The sequence below is a fragment of the Neurospora hispaniola genome (assembly GCF_033458365.1).
Source record: "Neurospora hispaniola strain FGSC 10403 chromosome Unknown B0T23scaffold_3, whole genome shotgun sequence".
NCBI lineage: Eukaryota > Fungi > Ascomycota > Sordariomycetes > Sordariales > Sordariaceae > Neurospora > Neurospora hispaniola.
The window spans coordinates 2348337-2370035 of NW_026944408.1; the positions used below are offsets into that span (position 1 = coordinate 2348337).

At 51.4% G+C, this 21699-nt stretch overlaps 8 protein-coding genes across 8 annotated transcripts; 4 read left to right on the forward strand and 4 right to left on the reverse strand.

Annotated features, from left to right (window-relative positions):
- Positions 1-1379: 1379 nt before the first annotated feature.
- On the reverse strand, positions 1380-3907 carry B0T23DRAFT_394774 (protein Ku80; the record flags this gene model as incomplete). The annotated part of the gene is made up of 7 exons (XM_062838150.1): positions 1380-1391; positions 1455-1939; positions 1998-2209; positions 2266-2663; positions 2723-3238; positions 3289-3349; positions 3414-3907. 7 exons carry the CDS (start codon positions 3905-3907, stop codon positions 1380-1382), a joined length of 2178 nt encoding a protein of 725 aa, XP_062694106.1.
- A 421-nt stretch (positions 3908-4328) lies between these two features.
- B0T23DRAFT_114895 (uncharacterized protein) lies at positions 4329-5626 on the forward strand. Its single transcript, XM_062831930.1, has 4 exons — positions 4329-4523; positions 4587-4620; positions 4719-5025; positions 5113-5626. The coding sequence occupies exons 1-4, from the start codon at positions 4477-4479 to the stop codon at positions 5277-5279; spliced, it is 555 nt and encodes a 184-aa protein (XP_062694107.1). The 5' UTR covers positions 4329-4476; the 3' UTR covers positions 5280-5626.
- On the reverse strand, positions 5558-6901 carry B0T23DRAFT_114909 (uncharacterized protein). Its single transcript, XM_062831931.1, has one exon. It carries the CDS (start codon positions 6544-6546, stop codon positions 5974-5976), a length of 573 nt encoding a protein of 190 aa, XP_062694108.1. The 5' UTR covers positions 6547-6901; the 3' UTR covers positions 5558-5973.
- A 1654-nt stretch (positions 6902-8555) lies between these two features.
- B0T23DRAFT_427659 (uncharacterized protein) lies at positions 8556-9764 on the reverse strand (the record flags this gene model as incomplete). Its single annotated transcript, XM_062840082.1, has 3 exons — positions 8556-8977; positions 9037-9325; positions 9387-9764. The coding sequence occupies 3 exons, from the start codon at positions 9762-9764 to the stop codon at positions 8556-8558; spliced, it is 1089 nt and encodes a 362-aa protein (XP_062694109.1).
- Positions 9765-10553: 789 nt separating this feature from the next.
- Positions 10554-12889, forward strand: B0T23DRAFT_403532 (DNA topoisomerase; the record flags this gene model as incomplete). Its single annotated transcript, XM_062838790.1, has 6 exons — positions 10554-10637; positions 10698-10895; positions 10977-11155; positions 11218-11387; positions 11436-12751; positions 12848-12889. The coding sequence occupies 6 exons, from the start codon at positions 10554-10556 to the stop codon at positions 12887-12889; spliced, it is 1989 nt and encodes a 662-aa protein (XP_062694110.1).
- A 1381-nt stretch (positions 12890-14270) lies between these two features.
- On the forward strand, positions 14271-15255 carry B0T23DRAFT_377215 (uncharacterized protein). The gene is made up of 3 exons (XM_062837016.1): positions 14271-14307; positions 14403-14546; positions 14602-15255. Exons 2-3 carry the CDS (start codon positions 14498-14500, stop codon positions 14763-14765), a joined length of 213 nt encoding a protein of 70 aa, XP_062694111.1. The 5' UTR covers positions 14271-14307; positions 14403-14497; the 3' UTR covers positions 14766-15255.
- A 380-nt stretch (positions 15256-15635) lies between these two features.
- On the reverse strand, positions 15636-16173 carry B0T23DRAFT_377216 (uncharacterized protein). Its single transcript, XM_062837017.1, has one exon. It carries the CDS (start codon positions 16132-16134, stop codon positions 15745-15747), a length of 390 nt encoding a protein of 129 aa, XP_062694112.1. The 5' UTR covers positions 16135-16173; the 3' UTR covers positions 15636-15744.
- A 1695-nt stretch (positions 16174-17868) lies between these two features.
- B0T23DRAFT_403533 (putative Sin3 binding protein-domain-containing protein) lies at positions 17869-19992 on the forward strand (the record flags this gene model as incomplete). The annotated part of the gene is made up of 5 exons (XM_062838791.1): positions 17869-17871; positions 17950-17992; positions 18242-18388; positions 18552-18615; positions 18660-19992. 5 exons carry the CDS (start codon positions 17869-17871, stop codon positions 19990-19992), a joined length of 1590 nt encoding a protein of 529 aa, XP_062694113.1.
- Positions 19993-21699: the final 1707 nt, after the last annotated feature.

The window sequence follows — 21699 nt, forward strand, 5'->3', positions numbered from 1 at the left end:
TGCTACGATATTCCACTTACGTGTCGTAGGGTAGGATGCAAAATGAAGGGAAGAATTAAGCGGCGCTTGAACGAAGTGGGCTCGCGCGCAGTCGTAGGGCTGTCGTCGTTGTTGGGCGGAGGGCTTGCGCGAAAGCGATTGTCCGGGAGGGAATAAATATTTCGGGGAAGAGGTGAGCGAGGGAAATATAAATGGTCCTTCGGCAGACACAATGGAGGTGAATGGGAAGCCCTAGATGGTGACCAAACTTCTCATCCGAAAACCTATTTTGTTCAGATGGTCAGTTGATGAAAACGGATTTAGGCTCCTTCATTTTTCGAGTGAATGATGGTCTTGAGCAGTACTTACAACCAACGCGGAAGGTGCGAGTGAGCGGGCGCGTAAGTGAGAGGCTCCCAACAGGACACTAGAAAAGGACGAGAATGGAAGGAGCGAGCACAGATGAGTAAACAGAATCGCAACTGCCCGTTGAGGTGGTGACGATTTAAGGCACTCTACGGTATGAGGCCTACTACGGGTGCCCCACTGTAGAGTTCACAAAGGACGGAACAATAAGTGCTGCATTCAAGGACCCCACTTGGCAAAGACGCCGCGATGAATGAGCATTTCCTGTGAAGGGAAAAGACGATTCCCTGGGAGAGCCTTACAGACTGAATCACAAGTAAAACGACTGCTCGTCATCAGATAAAAGCATGTCATGCAAACGGTTGGATAACTTGAAGTGTGTTAGTCGTTGTACTACTATGGATGGTCTGCCTAAATGCCGGTAGCAGAATTGGCACTGTGCATGTCAGACCCAAATTCGTTGGGAGGAGGGAGTGACGAATACGTAAACAAAGCATCACACATAAGACCGACGACCTGATGATATCGACCGAAAAGGTGCTGTTTGTATACATTCGCTTGCACCGCCTTGAACAAGATAATGCTGGAAAGTCTTGACATTTGGCGGCCGTGTTGATCGAATAAACAAGCCTGGAGCAGTAGATGAGGTGAACAGATGAACAGACGTTGGGCAGCAAAGCTGAAAAGCCCTCTCATCTGGTCACAAATCTGTCGTGCCACAACACATAACACTGTGTGTCTTAAGTTGCACTTGCTTCCGGAAATTGTATCTCTCCGTTCTCCTGTTCAACCGACCTCTTGCGCACTGAAGGGGTGCTTCCTTTGCCGCTCTTCGTCAGTGTCCTCTCCAGAACCTGTCAGCGACCTTCCCATAGACTTGCTCTGCACGGTGTAGTCCTAGTAGACTCTGTAGAAATCGCAAGGTGTGGCTGCCTTCGACATCCTTGAATCCCCATCCTTGAATCCCTTCTAGCAACGGCAAGCTGCGTGATATTGCTCCCCTAATTCCGACCACCTGGACGCATTAGGACTACTCACTTCAGAAACTAGTACAAAATATTAGTTTAGTCTCAAACTTCTGAATGGTTGTTTCCAGGTTAGACACTCACAGCCTTTGCCTCCTTCTCACTAACTTCGGACACCTCAGATTCATCCTGTGTGATCAACCCCAAGCGCCCTCCAACAATCCATCGGAACCACATTTCCCTTCGATCCCCATTCAAGTTGCCCGAGAGCAGGCTCTCTTTGAGTTTTGTAATGTACTTGTTGTAAAGCGTCGGAACTTCCATGTTTATTAGCTCCTCCCTCATCACCCGGATGTTCTCGGCAGCTCTCGGGTACAGCACATCCGCAAAGCTGTCGCTGACAAGCTTGCAAATGATATTTCCCATCTGCTTGGCGGCAGTTTCAATGGTCTCGTCGTCTTCGGCTGTTTCCAGAATTTGTTTGAATTCGGGAATCGCATTTTCCGTGGATATCATGGGCGTCTTCTTCGTTCGCGGTCGGGTCTCTCCGAGAAGGGCGTCGATGTCCAGCCCGGATAGAGGTTTGACGGTGTCTTTCCTGCCGCGTTTGCCTTGTACTTTTGGGGGGACTTGATGGAGGTGTGAGAGGGAGTGTTACACCGAAAGGGAATACAGGTGTCAACTTACCTTTCTTGACTTCTGCTGCTTTTATCAATCCGTCGATCTCTGTCTTGGCTTTCGCTATCAGTGGTTCAGGCGGATGCGTGAAGCGTGTGAGGATTTCGGCTACGGGTGGTAAAGGAGCATCAGGGTTCACTGCGCGATTACGGATCGCTTGGTTCATGTGGTGGATGACGGGGTTATACAGGTCATCAATGGGCGCGTATTCCGCAGGGTGTCTGCCGTTCCGTTAGCATCGTACCAAAGTCAAATTCTAGGGGAGGGGAAACTTTACCCATCGTCATCCTGCCCATATTCAGTCAAGTCCATTGCATCGACGTAGTCGCTCATCGCCTGCTGTAAATCATTGTTGGGTAGAAGGCGATGTTCCGTGAGTACGTTCCCCGTGATAGTCAACACTTTGTCCAACGGAGGGAACTGATAACTCCTGACGTCCTCCGCAAACGGCAGCGGGATATCGTACAAGCACTCAATGTCGTCTTCGATAGCCGGATTTGGCTTGAGAAGAAGGATTTGGGGTGGTGCTTTATCTTTGTTGACATATCTGGCCACAGCGTAGGACTCAAGCTCATGTAGAGCATGAATAAGAGCCGATAGACCGAGCTCCGCTTCCTCGTTCACCTTTTGAGCAACAATGAGGCCTGTCTCTCCCATGTTCAAGAATGGCTCATACTATGGGTATTTTCGTTAGCGCTCGTTGGCACATGTCAACAAACCAAACTACAACTTACGCTGCTCATGGGAACGAAGCCGATGATTGTGAAACTCTTCGTTGTCTCGTATTTCAGGTAGTCCTCCTCACTCTTGCCAAAGGGGACTACGGTCCTGCCATACTGATATGCCTTGGCAAGATCCTCCATGTCGACGTCTTTCTTCCCTCCTGCTGCCTTGGAGTCCTCAATTCTGTATGTGCGCAGTTGCTTGACTGGCTGAAAGCCCACACCACTAAATGGTACGCCGTGGTCTTCGTCCCAAACCTGTGTCTGAGGCGGTCCGTTAGGGTTGGCCACATTGCTCGCTGACGGAGGTGTTGCTCTCTTGGTCTTGAAGTAGCGCTCAACCTGAATGCTCAGCGCGCTCGGATATTTTTGGGGGTCTCCGAGCGTCAGAGGGCCATCATATGCCTTGAAAGGCCTGACGGATTTGATTCTGGGAGTGGCAAGCTCTTCCACTGCTTGTGCCATGGTGCCGAATGCGCCGCTCTCACAGTGGTCTACCAGCGTTTTGAGGATTTTCTCGTTTTGCTCCTGGGGAATTGTTAGCATGTTTAGTTATCGCCAAGTTGTGTTCGCCTCACCTTGTGGCGTGGCTTATCCTCCTCCTTGAAGCCATATTCGGCATCGTCAAAATCCACACCGCTACCTGATGGTCAACTATCAAGCACTCGCAACAGAAGCTCTCTCGTGGAAGGCGAACACTCACAGCACGATAAGCTCTATTCCCACGTCATTGAGCATGTTCGCCACCTCTTCAGACTGATCATCATCGATAGGTGACTCCCCGTTTGTTACGACGATAATCTTCCGCTTGTACTTCAACTTCTTCGTGAAGGATTGGATCATTCTGAGGGCAACCACGATTGCCGAAATAGCGTCTGCGCTGGAGGTACTGGATGGCTCAATCTTGCTCTTGAGTGCTCTTAGAGAAGTCATGGTCATGGGCCCAAGCTCCTGGAGAACCGATATGTTCTCGTAACCCTGATACTCTTCCCTGTTTTCGTTGTTGTTGGTCTCATTGGTGTTGAGGCCCACGACACCCACGTTCCAGGTCTTGCGGCTGGCTGCCACGGTAGTTGAAATCTTGTCCCAGATGTAGCGCATGCCAAAGTCGAGATCGGATTCATTACGTCCATTGTGACAGTCGGCCATGGACTCACCCAGGTCGATGACATAGACTGTGGCTTCCTTGTCCGCCATGGTGAGGGAAGGTGAGGACTGTCCGTGGAGTTGCAATTGGCGACGATGATGGGATTTAGAGTTCGAGTCAAAGGAGAAGACTGGAGTTTGCGAGGAAAATAATCTCTGGCATGACTCTGCTGTGGCCCGTTCGCTTCGCATTCATTCGAGGTGGGTTTCTAGGCAGCATCGCCAGGGTTGGAGACAGGTCGGAGCAACCTAATTACACGCTGTAACGGGGAACTGAGTTGGTGTTGGCGTTTATCATTGTGAATTACGTTACAATACATTGTGTGCTCGCGCGAAGGCACATGCTTTCGCGTTATCCATGACACGCAACTCAGCGTGATACTTCATTGGTCAACTGTAGTGACGTAGCTGCGCACCAATCTGAAAGCGACGGCCTCGCTCCGCTTTATGCATGCACTAATGCATTGCATAAAAACCTGATGCGTGGGGAGCTTATTTGGGTTGTTGTCGCCAACTTCATCCCTTGAATCTCATCCCCATATTCTCGAGGTTATCAAATCCTATCATAATATCTTTGCTCCTCCCTTATCATCTGTATACGTGCGTGTCCAACAGTCAAGATGTCATTTTCAAGCCTAGTCTCACCAGGTCCCTACCATATTATCAGGTTAGTGACATCACAACTTACTCGCTGTTCTCAACTGCTAACTTCGCCCCGTTTTCACCACAGCTATGGCACCTTGCTTGGGACAACATTCTTCCATGTATGACCCCTCGCCAACACGGCCATATACCATTCAGAAGTCACAGAGTCAAAGTCACGAAAGCGGACACTTCCCACTAACCTCCGTACATAACATAGTCGTTCGTGGGCGGCATCATTGCCTTCCAGGTCCTTCCCCGCCCGCAATTCTCCGCGCTCATGACCAAGATCTTCCCCGTCTACTTCTCCATCCAAACCGCCATCCCCGTCGTTCTCGCCCTGACCTACCCCGCGGCTACCTCCGCATTCGGATCCTCTGGAGCAGCTGGGATCGCCGGCGTTCTGGACCCGGATAATAGGTGGTCTGTTCTGGCCCCCATTGCTACCATCTTCTTTACCGGCCTGGCCAACCTTGCTGTGATTGGGCCCGCTACTACCAAGTGTATGAAGGAGAGGAAGAATCAAGGTGAGTTTATCTTGACGATCCTGTCTTGCTCACTTTGATGAGGTATCGTGTCGTTGGTGACATTGAGGGTAATTGAAAACTTTTTAGAAACCAAGGACGGCAAGAAGAGCTATGATGCTCCCCCACACTCTCAGGAGATGACTGCGCTGAACAAGCGCTTCTCACAGCTCCACGGCATTTCATCGCTCCTTAACTTGGGCAACTTCATCGCTACTGTCGTGTATGGCTTCGCATTGGCTTCACGTCTTGACTAGAGGAGGACATTAATGCACAGGTGTGTTCATGTTTGTTCAAGTTTGTACAAGGGCTACCGAGGCACATCCATTTCCCTGCTGTCTATCTGTTGGATCGCGCAAAGCATGATTGCAAGCCATATATCCACCCCATTCCCCCTCAGTACCAAATTATATAGGTTTGCCTTCTCCATTCCTTTTCCCTTTGCTTTTCACTCGTCTTCAATAATGCATACAAAATCCTCTCTGCATCAGTTTCTTATCCCTTCTGACCTTTCTCGGCTCCGTGGTTGACAAAGGACCAATAAAAACACTCCATTAACGCCGCCGCCGCCTGTTCCGTGAGGAACTTGATAACCCGCGTTTTTCCCTTGTCTATGTCCGTCTCGTTGATACTCGACGTGGCTGATGCCGATCCAAGACTAAGTCGATAGGAGAAACGGGGAGGGAAAAGTCCAAAAAGCCAAACAAAGTCGCTTGTTGAATGAGAATAGAATTGAGTAATTCAAAAAACCGCCGAAATTGGGTGCCGAGCTTCATGGTCGCTCGCTCGCTCGCTACTGTCGCTAGAGGTAGCAAAGCTCCCATCCGGCAACAGCGTTTGCCAAATTGATTGCCGGTAACCAGAAAACCAAAGTTGCCGTGTTGCACAGGTAATGGGTGAGATGGAAGTGATCGCGACGAAAGGTCGAAACTTTCCAAGGTGTTTGTCGCTTTAGATCTTCAGGTCAAACGCCGCCTTCGCAGCCAACAACTCCGCCTTTGCCTTTTCAAAGCGCATCCTTTCCTCCTCAGGGTCAACAACGGGCATGCGCCTGTCGCGCGCGTTCTTGACGTAGTAGCTGAGCGAGTGCTTGGGGGGAGGGCGGGCCAGCAGCTCCTCGATGGTAGCCTCCTCCGCGGGCTTGGTAGTAACTCGGACCTCAACGACAGCAGCATCTGAGGTGGTGGAGGTGGTCACAACGGAAGAGGTGGTGGAGGAAATGGAGCTGCGATGATGACCAGACGCGGTGCCCACCGGGGAGCGCAAGGCGGAGAGAATTGGCGACTTGCTGATGAGAGTTTCCTTGGAGGACGGCATGATGGACATTGGGATAGACGTCGAGTACATCAACGCCCTGACCAAAGATGGGGTTGCGGTAGATGTGGGAGGAAGAGGGGGGAATGGCGATGGGCTGCGACTTCTTGTCACGCTGCTGCCGCCGTTTCTAGCGTTCCTGGCGGACGAAGTTGGTGCCGGAGTAAAAAAGAGGTTGAAGAAGGGATCTTCTGGGGAGAAGGAGGCCATCGTGAAGAAGCGGGAGGAAAAAAAGCAGATGTGGGGTGCGGGATTATATAATGATAACTGCAAGGTTATGTGCGTGTGTGTGTGTGTGTGTGTGCTGTAGCCCTGGTCCTGGTGACTCAACGGCTGCAAGATGCGCGAGTGAAGGGTACAACTCGTATTGTAAGGAACTATCGTGAGTGTCAAGCCGTTCTGGATTGACCGTTTTTTCCGTCGGTAATTCTGGTTTGGGCCCAATACTGTCCTCCTTACACCAGGTTGTCACAGGTTTTCGAACGGAAAGTAGATAACCCCAACGGAAACTTGTTCCAATGAAGAATCAGGTTTCTAATTTTCGAGTGTTTGTAAGTCTGGGCTATTCAAGACCAGGCAGGTGAGGCGAAGGATCGTCAGGTTCGGTGTTTGATCAGGCGCAAGAGATCGGGTGGAGTTGTTCGGTTTCAGAGTACCAGTGATGCAAAATTCGGGATGAGATGTTGAAAAACGCCAAAAGTATTGGGATGTGCCCGGCTTAAAGTACAACGGCAGTGATGGGAAAACGGATGAATGAGAGAGCGTCAGGATGGATTAGTTATTAGTAGGATAAATGTCGAGAACGAGTGACAGAAAGGTGACCGAAGTACCAAGGCCGAGATAGGCAACCAGAGAGGAATAAACAGACAAAAGGTCCAGATTCAGGAGTCAAAACGGGGGTAGGATATCTTCTTTATACTTCACAAATATCCACGGCTTGACAGATGTCGCCTTCCTCGGACTTCGCTACCCAATAAATTACGGACACCCAATTGTGCTGGCGCGGAAAGTCTGACCGAGCGAGCCCCTTGCAAAATCTCATAAACACATCTCCACATCAATATTTCAAAAAAAGTATCACAGATATGAAGGGATTCCATATTGAGATGGAACGTGCGTCGTGTCATCCTCTCGGATTTTGGCAATCTGGAAATTTCACGGAGCCTCTTTAATGTTTTGTTGCCCAGGGGACCCATCGGTTGCTCTGCCGGGATAGGGGTCCCGGGGCCGGGGCCTGTGTGAAGATCTACCGTGCATCGGGCACTTCAGGGGTTTGTGATCAGGCCCTTCACGTTTTTTTCAGGGATTTTAAGAGGTCCCAATTTTTTCCCGTGTTCTGGTGCACACGAAGGTTTTTAGGCGAAGTGGTCGTAAATATAAACCAACATGCACAGTCCTTTGAAGTCCGCTTGGGCTATGACAGGCCGTATAATAACTGTGATAGGGATTACGATAACTTGGAAACACATCAGCTAGAGTCGTTTAGTAAAGGATGTTCCATTCAGGAACTGCTTGAAATCTAGGTTCAAAGGTATATTACCTCTAATGATGCTTTGATGCCTGGTAAGAGTAAACCCAAGATGTAATTTACTAACCGTAACGTGTTCGGTTTGTTCTTACAACCATTCGTCGGGTCACTAGCGAGCTCCACGCTTCGAACAAGCATCAACGGCGTAATTTCACGGGTGGTCATGTGGGATCACGCCGGACCCCTGACACAATATTAACGGATTGTTGAAATTCCATATTTCACGTGCCATTTTCCTGTCCTTTAGGATTCTGATTGAGCTGCCGTCCCACTATGTTGGAAGAGCTAAATGCAATAAGAACACTGAAAGTTGGAGGGTGCTAGATGCCCGAGAAACGTAGGTAGAGCATTTCGCCATCACTCATAGTGCGTATGAGTATCAACCTTGGGCCACTTCGACCCGACACAGACGCAAGTGAAAATGATGGACGTCGTAAATTTGGAGTTGCAAGGGCTGGTAGACGTTTGCCACAGCAAATTGCATCCAAAACAAGATAGGCGACAAATTTTTGCTTTGACCACGCTCTCCATAGTACATACCTGGCCCCTGCATGATGTACTCCCGAGCCCGCCGCTAAGATTCCATCCACTGCTTTCAGCCCGGCCATTTCCTTCAAGCTTATGCCAAAGCCATCACAGTTGGTTGTCTTGCCAGTCACAAAATGGAAAAGGCGAAGGTCTTGGGCTGTCTTCACTTTTGCTTCTTGTTCTCCTTCTCCTGCAGCTTCTTGGCAAGATCGCTGGTGCGGATAAACTTGGGCACAGGGGTCTTGTACCCCTTCAAAGTCTTGGGCACGAACGTGCCGACCTGCTTTTGGTACGCGCTGTATTCTGGGTACTTCCCGGCGGTGATGCGCTCTGTCAGCCACGTGGAGCCCTGGAAAACACTCATGAGCATAATGGGGGACACAATGGTCCAGTTGTAGAGGGTGTTGGTCGCAAAGCAGCCCCATTGGTAAAGGGTGAGCCAGATGGATTGCTCAGCGGCAAAGTTCGGATGTCTGCTGTAAGCCCAGAGACCTGATGTGATGAAGCCTCGGTCGAGATCAGCCTGCTTGTGGCCGGCCGGGATCTGACCAGAGGTCTTGTACTCATTCTTCGCTGACTGGAAAACTACACGCGCTTCATGTTAGCGGGCGCTCCCCAGAGGATACATGTACCACAACACTGACCCCATTGTTGATGATCAGCAATGAACTCGGTAAGAATAAGACCCAGTTCCATGACGACGAAGCCAATATCAGCTGTAGAGAGCTCAGGCTCGAACTGAGTGGCCAGGAGAAGGACATAAACAGGAGAAGCGAGCATGTAAAGCAGAACGCTCTGGATGAAGGAGATGAAGGTCCAGTTCAGGATATGAAAAGCCAACTTCGGCATCGACGCACGAACGATTTCCCACCTGTAATCTTGAGAACCAACGTTATAGCCGCCCTTCCGCCAATAGTTATAAGTCAGGCGTATCTAAAGAGTTTGACGTTGTCAGTAGGTACTCTTGCTATTCGCAGTCTGCGACTAGACTCACGCTCCAAATGGTACTAAAAAGCAGCGCGGCATCGATGCGCCGGCTGGGGATTCCGGCCAGACGCGCCCATGTCGCAAAGTGGGCGATGTAGATGGTCGGCAGTATGCTCCAGAAGCGGTCGACTTGCGAGTAGTTTCTGTTGACCTCGGCAGCAACAAGAAACACGCCGCCTAGGAAAATGGAGATCCCGAGCCCGCTGATGAAGGGGTTGGTCTCCATGTACAGCTTAAGGAAGCTCCCCCCATTGAAAATGGTATCCAAAATTTGACGCGGAAGGGCGTAAAGTTGGGGTAGGAAAGGGGTGACTGTCTTTGAGAAGTCGGAACAGTCTTGGAGTGTGCCCAACTTGGGCAGAGCCATGGCGTAGGGCAGTGTCATGGCGGGCAGCTGTGTAGCTGATCGGTGGACGAGGCAAGAAACAAGAATGGGGACAGTCAAAGGCTTGCGAGTTGAAGATGGATGTTTTGTTTACTTTTCGTGTTTCTCGAGTTCTTCCTAGAAGAAAGATTGGCCGAATCGAAGAATCCGGTGGGCTGTTGTTGGATGTACTAGTGAATGACGGAGGATTGGCGTCATGTGCTGATGTACACAAGTATCCGTCGAGCCCGGGGCTCCAGCCAGTAGTTCGCCCACTCATAAAAGGCGGGGCATGAACGCAACCTGCATCGTCATACCTCTTTTAGCGCAAGCGCATGAGTGCACTGCATGCATAGCTCGCATAGGTCAATATGTAATGCGACTCGACCAGATTGTTTGAATGTAAGGATCCACGCATCAATTACACATTACAACACCAGACGCGAAGCGCGTCTCCCCTCGCCATCAACCATCAACTGACTTCCATAGTTGCTTGATCAGCCCGCGAAGACGGATATCTGCATGCAACAGGTATGACTGCAAAGGCTGTGAAGAGCCCCAAGGTTATCAATCTCGGCATCCAGGAGCTGATGTATCCGAAATAAATCTCGGTTCAAGTGAACCTGCACCAGCCCTTTTGTCTGTCTTACGACGAACGCCTCTTTGTTTCGTCATAAATGGAATTCACTTCACATTTACTTCACCGGAACTTCAGACGACCGCTTGATGCCCCGCTCTCCCTTGCTTCCAAGGGGTAGGTTCGTTCCGGGAGTATCGTCACTTTCTTCTGTGCGCTTTTATTCGTCCAAAATGCCGCGAATCCTTTGTGTGGCTGAAAAACCGTCCATTGCAAAGGCGGTCGCTACACATCTGTCTGGTGGCTCATATCAAACCGTGGGTTGCCACTACGTCTTCACAATGTCTTGAAGAGATCATTGCTAACGTGCTAGGCAGCATGACACTCGGGACAGGTATACCAAAAATTATGTTTTCACTTGCGATTTCGGTCCTCCCTGGGGACGCTCTACGGTCACCATGACTGCTGTGAGGGGACATCTCACGCAGCTAGACTTTCACCAGGAGTTTAAGAAGTGGGAATACCCACCACCAGATCGCCTCTTTGACGCGCCTGTCCAGACAATCTACCCGCATGTATGTCGCGCCATCGCCAACAAGTGTCGGGCACATCATCCTTGCTTGCATTTTTGATGTTGACAACGGGATTCATGCTAGGACATGAAAAATATTGCCCAGAACATCGAAAACCAGGCCCGGCAAGCTGACATACTCTACATCTGGACGGATTGTGATCGAGAAGGTGAGCACATCGGAAGCGAGATCCGGGAGGCCGCAAGGAAGGGCAAGAGGAACATTCAAGTCTACAGAGCAAGGTTCAGCAACATTGAACGAGCGTGAGTTCGCCATCCAGGTGTCTAAACCCAAGCATAACTGACATGCCGAACCCGATATCCAGACATATCCTATCTGCTGCCCGACGTCCGGTAGCCTTAGACGACAAACAGGCTGAAGCAGTCGCTGCGCGTATCGAGTTGGACCTGAGAATCGGATCTGCATTTACTCGCTTTTTGACGTTAAGTCTAAGACCCCTTGGTGGGGCAATGGCCGACCTTCTGCTCAGCTATGGTAAGTCCGAATCGAGCTTACACTGTCATTATGAGTCTAACTGAACAGGATCCTGTCAGTTCCCAACTCTTGGTTTCGTCGTCGACCGATACTTCCGCGTCAGAAACTTTGTTCCAGAACCGTTCTGGTCTATCAAGGTGATGCACGAGAAAGAAGGTGTCAAAGTCAACTTCAACTGGTCCAGAAACCGTCTATTCGACAGGTTGTCCGTGCTCCTCCTTTACGAACGATGTCTCGCCGCCAAAATTGCAAAGGTCACGGAAGTCAAAGAGAAGCAAACCAAGAAATGGAAGCCTCTTCCCCTCACCACCGTCGAGCTTCAGAAGATGGCCACACGGTTTCTTCGGATGACGGGTCAAGAAGCCATGACGGTAGCAGAAAAACTATACAACAAGGGTTTCATCAGCTACCCCAGAACAGAAACAGACCGTTTTGACAAGGGTATGAACTTGCGGGCGCTCGTCCAAAAGCAAACCCAGGACCAACGCTGGGGTCCCTTCGCACAGAATCTGGTCGACGGAGCCTTCCAACAACCTCGCCAAGGTAGGAATGACGACAAGGCCCATCCTCCCATTCATCCCATCATATATGCGGCACCCACCGTGCTTGACGATCAGGAAAAAAGACTATACGAGTTCGTGGTCCGCCGATTTCTCGCCTGCTGCTCCGAAGACGCCAGAGGAGCAGCCACCGACGTGGAAATTACCTACGGCGAAGAAAAGTTCGTCGCCCATGGCCTGATCGTCCACCAGCGCAACTACCTCGACGTTTACCCTTACGAAAACTGGACCGGAACGGCCGAGCTACCGAAATTCACCGTCGGCGAAACGTTTGAACCGACCGAAGCTATGATGACCGAAGGCAAGACCACTGCCCCTAGCTATCTGACCGAGGCGGATCTGATTGCCCTCATGGACGCGAATGGAATTGGCACCGATGCGACCATGGCCCAGCATATTGAGAAGATCAAGGAGAGACAGTATGTGCAGGTGGTCGAGCGAGGCGGTAATGGAGGCGGCGGTAACGACGATGATGACGGTGCAGCTGGTGGCGCACGGGGCGGACGCGGTGGCCGGGGAGGACGTGGAAGAGGTGGTGGGCGGGGCGGACGAGGAGGAGGCGGAGTTGGCGGTGGTGTCAAGGAGTTTATCCCGACCAGCCTCGGTGTCGCCTTGATTGAGGGCTTTGAGAGGATGAACTTCGAAACCAGCCTCGGCAAGCCCTTTCTCCGCAAGGAGATGGAGCTCAAGATGAAGGCAATTTGCGAAGGTCGGCTTACCAGGGATGCCCTCTTGCGGGAGAGTATCGCGAGTTATCGTCAAGTGTATGACCAGTCACGGGAGGAGGTCAACTTGCTGAAAGTTGTAAGTAATTTCCTTCGTGACCCCTATCGCTTCGTTCCCATATTCCTTATGGAACTGTCACTGCTGTCACATGTACTGACAGAGGCGAAAATCTAGGCCTGTAGACAGTATGTATTTGGTCAGAATGGCGGGGCTTGAAATCTAGACGGTCAACATTCGCGGTGGTGGAGAGTCCTCACCAAGTTTGGTATGAGAGCAGTATTATTTTATGCCTCACAGAACTCAGACTTCAACAGCGTGTGATTATGGGCCGAGCAGACACCTTAACATGGGGATCATCGTATCGAAACGTCCCGGTTTGCCCCGGTGCCACCCAATATCACCATATCTCCTACCTGAAGTTGGAATGAATTTAACGTGGCGATACAATGTTCAAGGCCGAGAGAACGTTCTAGCCATCTCGCGAATTTACAAACACGAACCGAGCCGAGCCCAACTGCCCATCCATTCCAACTCAATGTTGTAATGGGAGGCCTGTCTTGTCGTGGGTGGCTGCGATGCAGCACATACTACCAGGTACATATTACATAACGTCGTCGTGGTTGTAGTTGTGGTGGTGGTGTGTTGGGCCGCAGAAACACTTGGTCCCATACACAAAGCAGGTTCTTGTGTCGTTACACAACCTGCTACCCATAGAATCAGACACCGAATCGACCTTCTCGATGTAGGATACAGTGTTCCATTCGGGGGGTTGTGGCGCTTTCAGCAGCGCCAGCTTCTGCTTGTCGCTTAATAAGTACTGTATACCTCAAAAGCCCAACGACGAGTGTATGTTCCGGTATGGCTACGAACTTTCCATGTGCGCAGGCAGTAGCAGGGCAGGACGGAAAAGGACAGGACAATACCAAACAGTCGACGCTCATTCACATGCGCAGAAGGCGATATCGGTGATGGTGTGTCGTCCTCCTCACTTGACTGCCCATCCCAGCCGACTCCAGTCAAATGATGGTTATTTGGTTCAACTATCAAGAATGTTTGTGAGTGGGTCAAGGGTCCTCCCCACGAATTTTGGCACATTGTACATTCCGAGTCCGATCAACTCTTGCCGGCGGAAGGTGATGTAATCTTCCAGTCAGTACATTTCATTCCCTACGTTTCTTGTAAGCAGGGTGCTACAGGCATTGCCGCACTGTGAAGCGCTAGTACCAAGATTTGAAGCATACGCGCGGCCCAAATTTACCCACGTTACGATATCGATGGGTGGATGTTGTCCCTTTTCACGACGAGGTTTGGCAAAGAGGACCGTGGTATCTGGTGGCGTAGGTCTCATGGCATTCTTTCAAATATTAGCGCTACCGTACCTACCGCTACAAGACTTGGTTTTGGTACCGACATCGACATTGAAAGGAACGACCAACGGGCCAGAGGTGCCAAACCTTCGAGAGTCTATTGGCCGAGAAATCGAACGGATACGGGAGAACAGAGGACAAATTTCGACTGATGTTTGGAGGTTAATGCATGGGTTCAAGTGTTTCGAGATCCAAAGGTAGCAGGCCATTGAGGTTCTCAGATGCACAAAGAAAAGTGATGTTCCGGCAATTAGTAAGTGACCCATTGTATGGTTTAACTTTTTCCTTGCCCCCAACATGTGTTCTATTCTCTACATGATGTACACTGCCAGTTGCTTGTTCCTGACGTGGTTACTGATTAGTCACCTCTCTGCCCAACTTGATTCTACGATGGCATACCTCGGTCACCAAGGGCCTCGAGGCTGTTGACCCTTACAAGACCCACGTGTTTCTTCTCATGCTTCGAACCGTCGAGGTGGTTGTCTTGGCTGTCTTGAGTAGAATGGGTTAGTTTGTTGCAGCGTTTTGTTGAGGTGATTACCTACTAACCGCGGAAGCAAGGCAGCCTTCACGATGTACAGTACAGCGCTAGTGAACTCGGCATCATCTCCGCTCCCGTCTCCCGCCCCGCTCTCCGCAGTCCCCCGAAACCGCCGCGGATGCTGAAACTTGGGGTGAAAAAACACCGGGACCGCCAGCTTGGATCATCAACAGGTCAGCCATAGTCCAAACAGTTTGGACCACGGATTGACTCCGGTCATTCTGAGATGTTGAGAACCCAGTGGATCGTCGTCGCATGATGGACATTTCACATCACATTACCACCTGCTAGTTACTAGTAACGCTATAGAACACTCTACTAGACCTAAGTCCTAACGGTTTTGAGATTTTGTTCTCTCTGTAACCGGGGTGTATGTAAGTGATTGGTTTTCGACGTCCCTGAAAGAGAAGCGAAGGGTTTGGAAATGGACTTTTTTTTTGTGTTTAGAGCTTTTGTTTTCCTTTGTTTTGTCTTTGTGCGTGTGCATTGTCTGCCCCAGTTTAAAAGACCCTGCTATCTGGATGTGTAGAACTATACGGATTCGATGTAGTGAGCGATATTCAGGATGGTGATGCCAAGCCGTGCCTACTCATTCGTTATTTGTGATCTCACGACACCCTAGGCCTTGTGACTTTCTAAACTGAGACCGTGTTCCCCTCTCTTACTGAGGGGGGCTGGTCACTAGTGTAGTGGACGACGGGAAATAACTTGAACTAATAATACCGAAAGGGAACGTTCCGGCGGTCGGGTTCGCCAATTCTTCCGGACATCTGCTCCCCCCCACACACAATGAGGTACGTAAGGAATCCAATGGCAGAAGAGGTGTGCTTCGGTTGTGCTCACCCGATAGGCCATCGCCATTCTCGAACATCCATCCAATCAGAACGAGCGTCTTATCCAACGTGATTTCCCTTTTGGAATTCATGGTATCTGATCTTCTCTGGGGACCTGCCATGATGACGGCCGGAGATCATTTCTTTGCCCTGTGCTCCTTTTACTCTGTGGCCTTCGGACGTCCGTGACACAATACACGGGGCGAGATGAGTGGCTGTTCGCCCTGAATCTCCCTGCTTTCGCCTCATGTTGCCCAAAGTCTAAACCGACGACTACACTATGTACCAAGAGGCTCATCGAGCGATCGGCGGATAATTGTGTGCGGGTATCTACACGATTACCACCTCCCCAACCAATTCGTTGACCATGCGGCTACGGAGCCCGTGCGACGACTGACCTACTGCGACTGTTCCCAGCAAGGTTACTCCCAGCCAGGTTGCGGAACATCTCGGGCAGGTCAGCCCCTTGCTTCTCGTTCCCGTCAAGCCAGTGTTGGGCGGGGTTCCAGAGTCTCGGTTGCCCGGGGTTGGGACTTCCCAGGTGCGGGATACGGAGAGGATTACCCATTCACAGACAATCGTACGAATGCAGGCACTTCGGACCGGCAGCGACCGCCGGTAATGGCCATGGCGGGAAGACGGGGCTGACGGCGGCAGTTTGGCCGGGCTTTGTCTGCTTGGTTCGTGCGCCGTGTATTCCATCAGTCGTACATAGCCCATATGGCTGAATGGTCAGCGCCTGGTGCACTCGTCCGTCGCAAACCTGCATCATGATGCACTTGTAGTTTGCTTCCCAATGCGAAGGCCGTGTCTCTACGACTTCCGGTGTCCGGGACCAGCGGGAAGCCAACTACACATGTAGCACTGAATGAGCTGGGGGGTTTGATATCAGTATCCGCTCTCGCGTAGATGAAGGCAAGGTGTGATGTCCTCTGCGCCGCAGCTACGTTACCCTTGCCGTACCGTTTGGGTATCAAGTTCCACCAGTATCTTGACCATCAATGACGGAGAAACGGGGAGTTCAGGTTGTGCCCTGAAGTTGTGGACAAGACGGAAGCATCTCCAACACCACGTGAAGGAATGAGACGGCGGAGCAGCCTTGCCCGGTTACGGTGTTGTAATGGATGTACCGACATACCCACCTATCCGTGCAACATGCATTGTGTGTCGCCTTGTACATAGGTGTACACAGCCTACAGCGCTAGAAAGCTGCTGTACACTAGGTACCTAGGCCTGTAGTCCGCACTCGTCGCCCACCGCACTAACAGGCCGCTCTCAGACCCAGGAGAGAAGCCCTAGGTTTTTGCCCCCATGTGTGCTAGTGAAACTCCAATTGCCAGCCTATCGCCGAAATTGTGCAAAATTGAGAACCTTTCTGGTCTGGCTATGGGTGGGCTTGATTGAACGTTGTCATGACATTGTTATCTGTCCTGTACTGTCAGATATACCGGATTACCCTTACCAAGACTACCTATCTTGGTGTCATATTCATGATGATGAGATGACCCAACAACAACACGGTGGAAAAATAAACGCACAAAGCAAAATTAGCCACATGGTGCCAAAATAGACGACCGATGATGGAACTTGCGAAAAGGCGGGAGTGAGTTGGTAGTAGGCCGGATATCGTGACCAAGGAACCCGTAAAAGGAGCGCCGGCGGAAGGGGTCAACTAGTCAAAGAGGTGGGGGGGGGGGGGGGGTGTCGGTGTTAGTTGGTGTGCCTTGGCTGGTTCCCTTGCAAGCGGTCCTCTTCGACGAGACAAGTTGAGCACAAGTAGCCAGTCGATGAGGTTGGCATTTGCACGGTACGCTCTCCCTTTGGACTAAGACGGAATATGCTGGGGAGGCGCACATGTTCATGGCCACTATGTGCACCCCAGGTGGCGCGGGGAGAAAGAGGTGTCACCTCATCTATCCATTGTCGAGGCTTGTCATTCCTTCTGTGTTTCTGCAGAACCATCCATTTGCAACCATTCAGGCCCTAATCACTCATCACACACATCCATGGCATGGCAACAGGGCCCCCAACTATCGGCAAAACCCAAATGATCTTGTGACTGGCATGTTGAAAGACAGCCCTTTGGACCGGCTTTGTTGCTTTGTTCGATCTGATGGCCTTGTCCTTGCTTCTTCCATGCCATGCCCATTATGATGCCAATTGTTGTCTCTGGTACACGGTTCAGCAGGTACGCAAGCGCGGAAGCAACACGGTGACTGCTCTGCGGCACGTTTTGATGACTGCAGCTGAGCCCCTGGTTCATTCCCATACCTACCTACCTACCTACCTACCTAGGAACCTAGGAACCTAGGTACCGAGAAGAGAAGCTTCAGAAAAGAGGGAGGTACCTACCTACCTAGCCTCTACCCGTATCTAGGTTAGGTTGCCCAAGGCAAACAGCGATGACAGGTGAACAAGACAATGGTAAGCGAGGGCCAGAAGGTGTTCGCGACAATGGTAAAGTACAGTACAGTTTACCGGTACAGTAGGTGAGATGGTGTCCTGCCTGTCTTAGGTGTCCGTGTGCGCGTCGAGATTGTGCCCGTTGTGTCGGGTGCCCGTCAGGCTGCCAGTTGTTGTAAGTGGTACCTCTCCGGTCATCTCCCTACGCCGTACTTGTATGGTACTAGCTGTCTGTACCTGTTCTACGTATGGGGGCGCACACCCAGGGCAGGAAGAATGGATTGGACTAATTATCACTGGCATTCATCCCATCTCCTTCTCTTCCCTCCTCCTCCTCCTCCTTCTCTCTTCTTCTTCTTCTTCTTCTTCTTTTCCCTTTTCTTCTTCAAAGAAACAAACACGCACTTCTGCACCATCGATTCAGCACCGAGAGTCATCTCCTGTCACAGAGAGATCATCGCGATAACAACAGCTCTGCCGTTTCCCTGCCTCCACACTTTTGATCCGACCAAATCCACTTTGGCCCGAACAAGAGTTACTTTGCCAGCTGCGCATCTCCTTCGGACATCTGGTAAGTGACTCAGGAGCGGACCCTAGAATACCACTTCCCCCTCAATTCAACCCACGTCCCCCCTGATAATAACCACGGGCATTGTGTCCCATGGCCCACGCCCCCCCCCCTTTGGTGCCGCGCATCAGCCATGCGACCACGACGAGTGCGTGTGTGCGATTAGGGCACATCGTCATATCGACTGGTGTACCTTGGCTCTACTTGGACCTACACCGTACTGTGTGCGTGTATGTGTGTGTGTGTGTGTATCATACATACTATAGTATAGTAGTGGTACATGGTCCATGGCCCTGGTCGGCATCACGACTGATAACAAAAAGACCGCCACCGCCGTTGTCCGTCACTCCTCCTCCTCCTTCCATCATCATCATCATCACAAGCAACAGCACCATCATACCTCCTCACCAACGCGTCGTCGCGTGTCTGCCCTCCTCCCGCCGTATCGTGCTAACACCCACTGGCGCCGACTCGCAGACACGTCTCGAAGCACACCTACGTCAACAAAGGTCAACAAGGCAATCATGGCATCTGCTGTTCGCGATATCACTACGACCTCCCTCGGCCGAGACAACTTAACTGCTGTAGCGGCCCGGAGTGTCCCTGTGACGGCAACTCACCCGACCCCCCTCCCTACTCCTCCCAACTCCATGTCCCCTACACTGCCTCCCCATGGGCTCAAGGCCCAGCTTCAGAGAGCTGGGATGGACCAACATGTCGACTCGGATCTGGACCTCCATGGCGATCACGACACCGATCACAACGGTAGTGCCGGTTCTCCCCCATACGAGTCGGCCGGCATCAACGCTGCCATGTTGGCCAAGTTCCATCTACCAGAAATCCTCTTGAACCACGGTCCGCTTGCGATCCGTCATATCATGGGTTATCTCACGAGCTCTATCCCTGGCTTTGCTGAGATTCCTCCGACAAAGGCTCGGAGGTTGGTTGTGGGTGCTTTGGAAGGTCGAGGAAGTGGAGGCGAAGGCGGCGGTCTGGACGGTGACGTACAATTTGAGAAGGTGGGCTGGGGAATATGGCAAGCCAGGAGGCGTGGCCAGCCCTCCGGGTATATGGCAGCACGCCGAGCATCGCCACACGGTGACAGTCAACCCGCAAGTATTCCCATCACCAGGAATGGCGGTTGGAACCTGGATCGCTTGCGCATCGCAGCGGCTGGTTCCCTCGACGGTGAATCTTGCGCGGCATTCTCCTTTGACGATCGGTCTATGCACATGATGGACCACGAAGCGGACAGGATGTCCTTGGATGGTTCGGCGTCGGCCTCCTGCTCAGAGGCACCTGATGACGACGATGATATTGCTATGGATGACGACACGGAAGACGCGACAGATGATGAAGACTGGGCCGCTGTTGGTGCGGCTGCGCTTCGTGCGACTTCATATCAAGCCCCATCAGACCGGTTCCTCAACGCGAACAGTGTCTACGCTACTGGTGGGCTACGGTCATTCTCTTCATCAGTGGGAATGGCACGCTCGCCACAGTTCCGCACCTTCAACTTTTCAACAACAACACCTGCATTGACGACCCCGTCAGATGCGCAAGAAAGGGAGGCCGTCGAGGCTCTCCTTCGACTTGGATCTGTATAATACCACACACATGCATGGCTCGGCGTTCAACAAGGGGCAGGGCATAACATTAGGCACCCAATTGGGCGCTGGCGGTCATTTGAGGGATTTCTGGCATCTCTATCTCGCTGGGCACGAAACTTGGTTTCCGTGCTCAGGATTTGGAGCCACATCTACCAGGTTTCTTTTCTCATACACGACCAAAGACGGCGCCATTTCGCCAACAAAGCATTCATATCGACTTTTGACTTTATCGGCTTTTTATCTTTGCTACGAGGCGTTTGGCGTCTCAACGATCACACTCAACTCAACTTCGCTTCTTATGCTATCCCTGGAGGAAAACATTTTGGCTACCAGACGCTCGGGTTTCCGCCACAGGGAGCTCTAATCCACCTGATCGGCCAGAGATGGAGATTGGCAACTTTTACATAATTGCCTTGCCTCTCGTCACACGGGACGCCGTGGATCTGGGTAGCCTTTCCACGTTTGCTTCGAGAGGCACCTTGCATAAACCACTTGGCCCGCCTTGGAAGTATCGGTTAGGAGCAAGATCATACTAGCCTAGAGCTCTTGGCTTTGTCACCTTGATTGCTCAGGTTTGCTATATTAGGGGCGTTGGTTTCCCTTGTTGGTTGAAAGAAAGTCTTTCACCTACCCCTTGATACCCTTTTTAGTGCGCCGTCGAATTTGGAGTTTACCATGTTTCCTGGCTTGTGATAAGGCAACGGAAACAGGCTAGCGCGACTGCCGGTTCTGAATCAGAGGAGACGACAGAACAGTCACCCAATTCGAGGTTAATGCTCACCTGGGTGCCGGTCACGGGTTATCCTGGGGTTTCGTTGTGTACATGTTTTCCGGTCAACCTTCTGAGGCCGGTAGCCCGTATTTTGATTATTCATTTTTTAAAAAGCAGAACACTGGGGCTAGGACGAGAACGTTGCTTAATTTCTTGGAGAGATATGGACAAGGCAGAAAGGACGGCGCGCAAGCGAACACAAAGACATACAACTCTGACACAATTTCCCTAGAACAGGAAAGGATGAGCAGAACAACGAACAAGTAATGACGAATGAAAGCAGGCATTGCGTGGGCGTGGGAAGCATATGTTTTATTCACTTCATGTTTTCTCTGGAACTATGCTACTATCACGACTAAACTACTATTGACGAATTTGGTGATTGATGATGGATGAGGGATGAACTAGGGCTTAGGGCTTTGCAAGGTCATGTAGACGAAGGCATGGGGGAAACATTTTTCGGGTTTCTGGAAACGACCAAGAACATGATACCGTGGATATCGACGCTTCCATCGAACGAGCGAAGGAGAAGCGAAACGAACGGGCATGGGCCGCTCGCGGATCGATCCCGATCCGTACCTCCTGCAACCGGGGAAGTTCTGGTGCGGTCCGCACCAAGGCAAAAGGCGGTGACAGCGCAAGCTCGTTGACCGACTCCACGGAACCAAACACCCCTCCCCCGGGCCCCCGACTGACTGGCCAACTGATCACCATCCCCCGACACTGAATCGCTCGCAGTTCGCACACCCCTCTGTCTTTATTTCGGGCAGCCATCGATCCTGCGATCCACTATGGGTTAGGTACCTGACCCTATTACGGGAAAGGACAAGCGCGATGTGGGTCGGAAACAGCGAGTTGTCAGTGGAGCGGCGAACGACGTTCGTTCCGGAACCAGCAAGGTGGGCCACGGCGGGGCGGGGCGGAGCGGGGCG

Excerpts from the sequence above, each read along its gene's own strand:
- B0T23DRAFT_377215 (XM_062837016.1), top strand. The coding sequence starts at position 14,498 with ATGCTTCGAACCGTCGAGGTGGTTGTCTTGGCTGTCTTGAGTAGAATG. Across the intron at positions 14,547-14,601 it reads GGCTGTCTTGAGTAGAATGG|GCAGCCTTCACGATGTACAG; the intron begins GTTAGTTTGTTG and ends CGCGGAAGCAAG.
- B0T23DRAFT_114895 (XM_062831930.1), top strand. The coding sequence starts at position 4,477 with ATGTCATTTTCAAGCCTAGTCTCACCAGGTCCCTACCATATTATCAG. Across the intron at positions 4,524-4,586 it reads GGTCCCTACCATATTATCAG|CTATGGCACCTTGCTTGGGA; the intron begins GTTAGTGACATC and ends TTTTCACCACAG. Across the intron at positions 5,026-5,112 it reads GAAGGAGAGGAAGAATCAAG|AAACCAAGGACGGCAAGAAG; the intron begins GTGAGTTTATCT and ends AAAACTTTTTAG.
- B0T23DRAFT_377216 (XM_062837017.1), bottom strand. The coding sequence starts at position 16,134 with ATGGGCTATGTACGACTGATGGAATACACGGCGCACGAACCAAGCAGA.
- B0T23DRAFT_114909 (XM_062831931.1), bottom strand. The coding sequence starts at position 6,546 with ATGGCCTCCTTCTCCCCAGAAGATCCCTTCTTCAACCTCTTTTTTACT.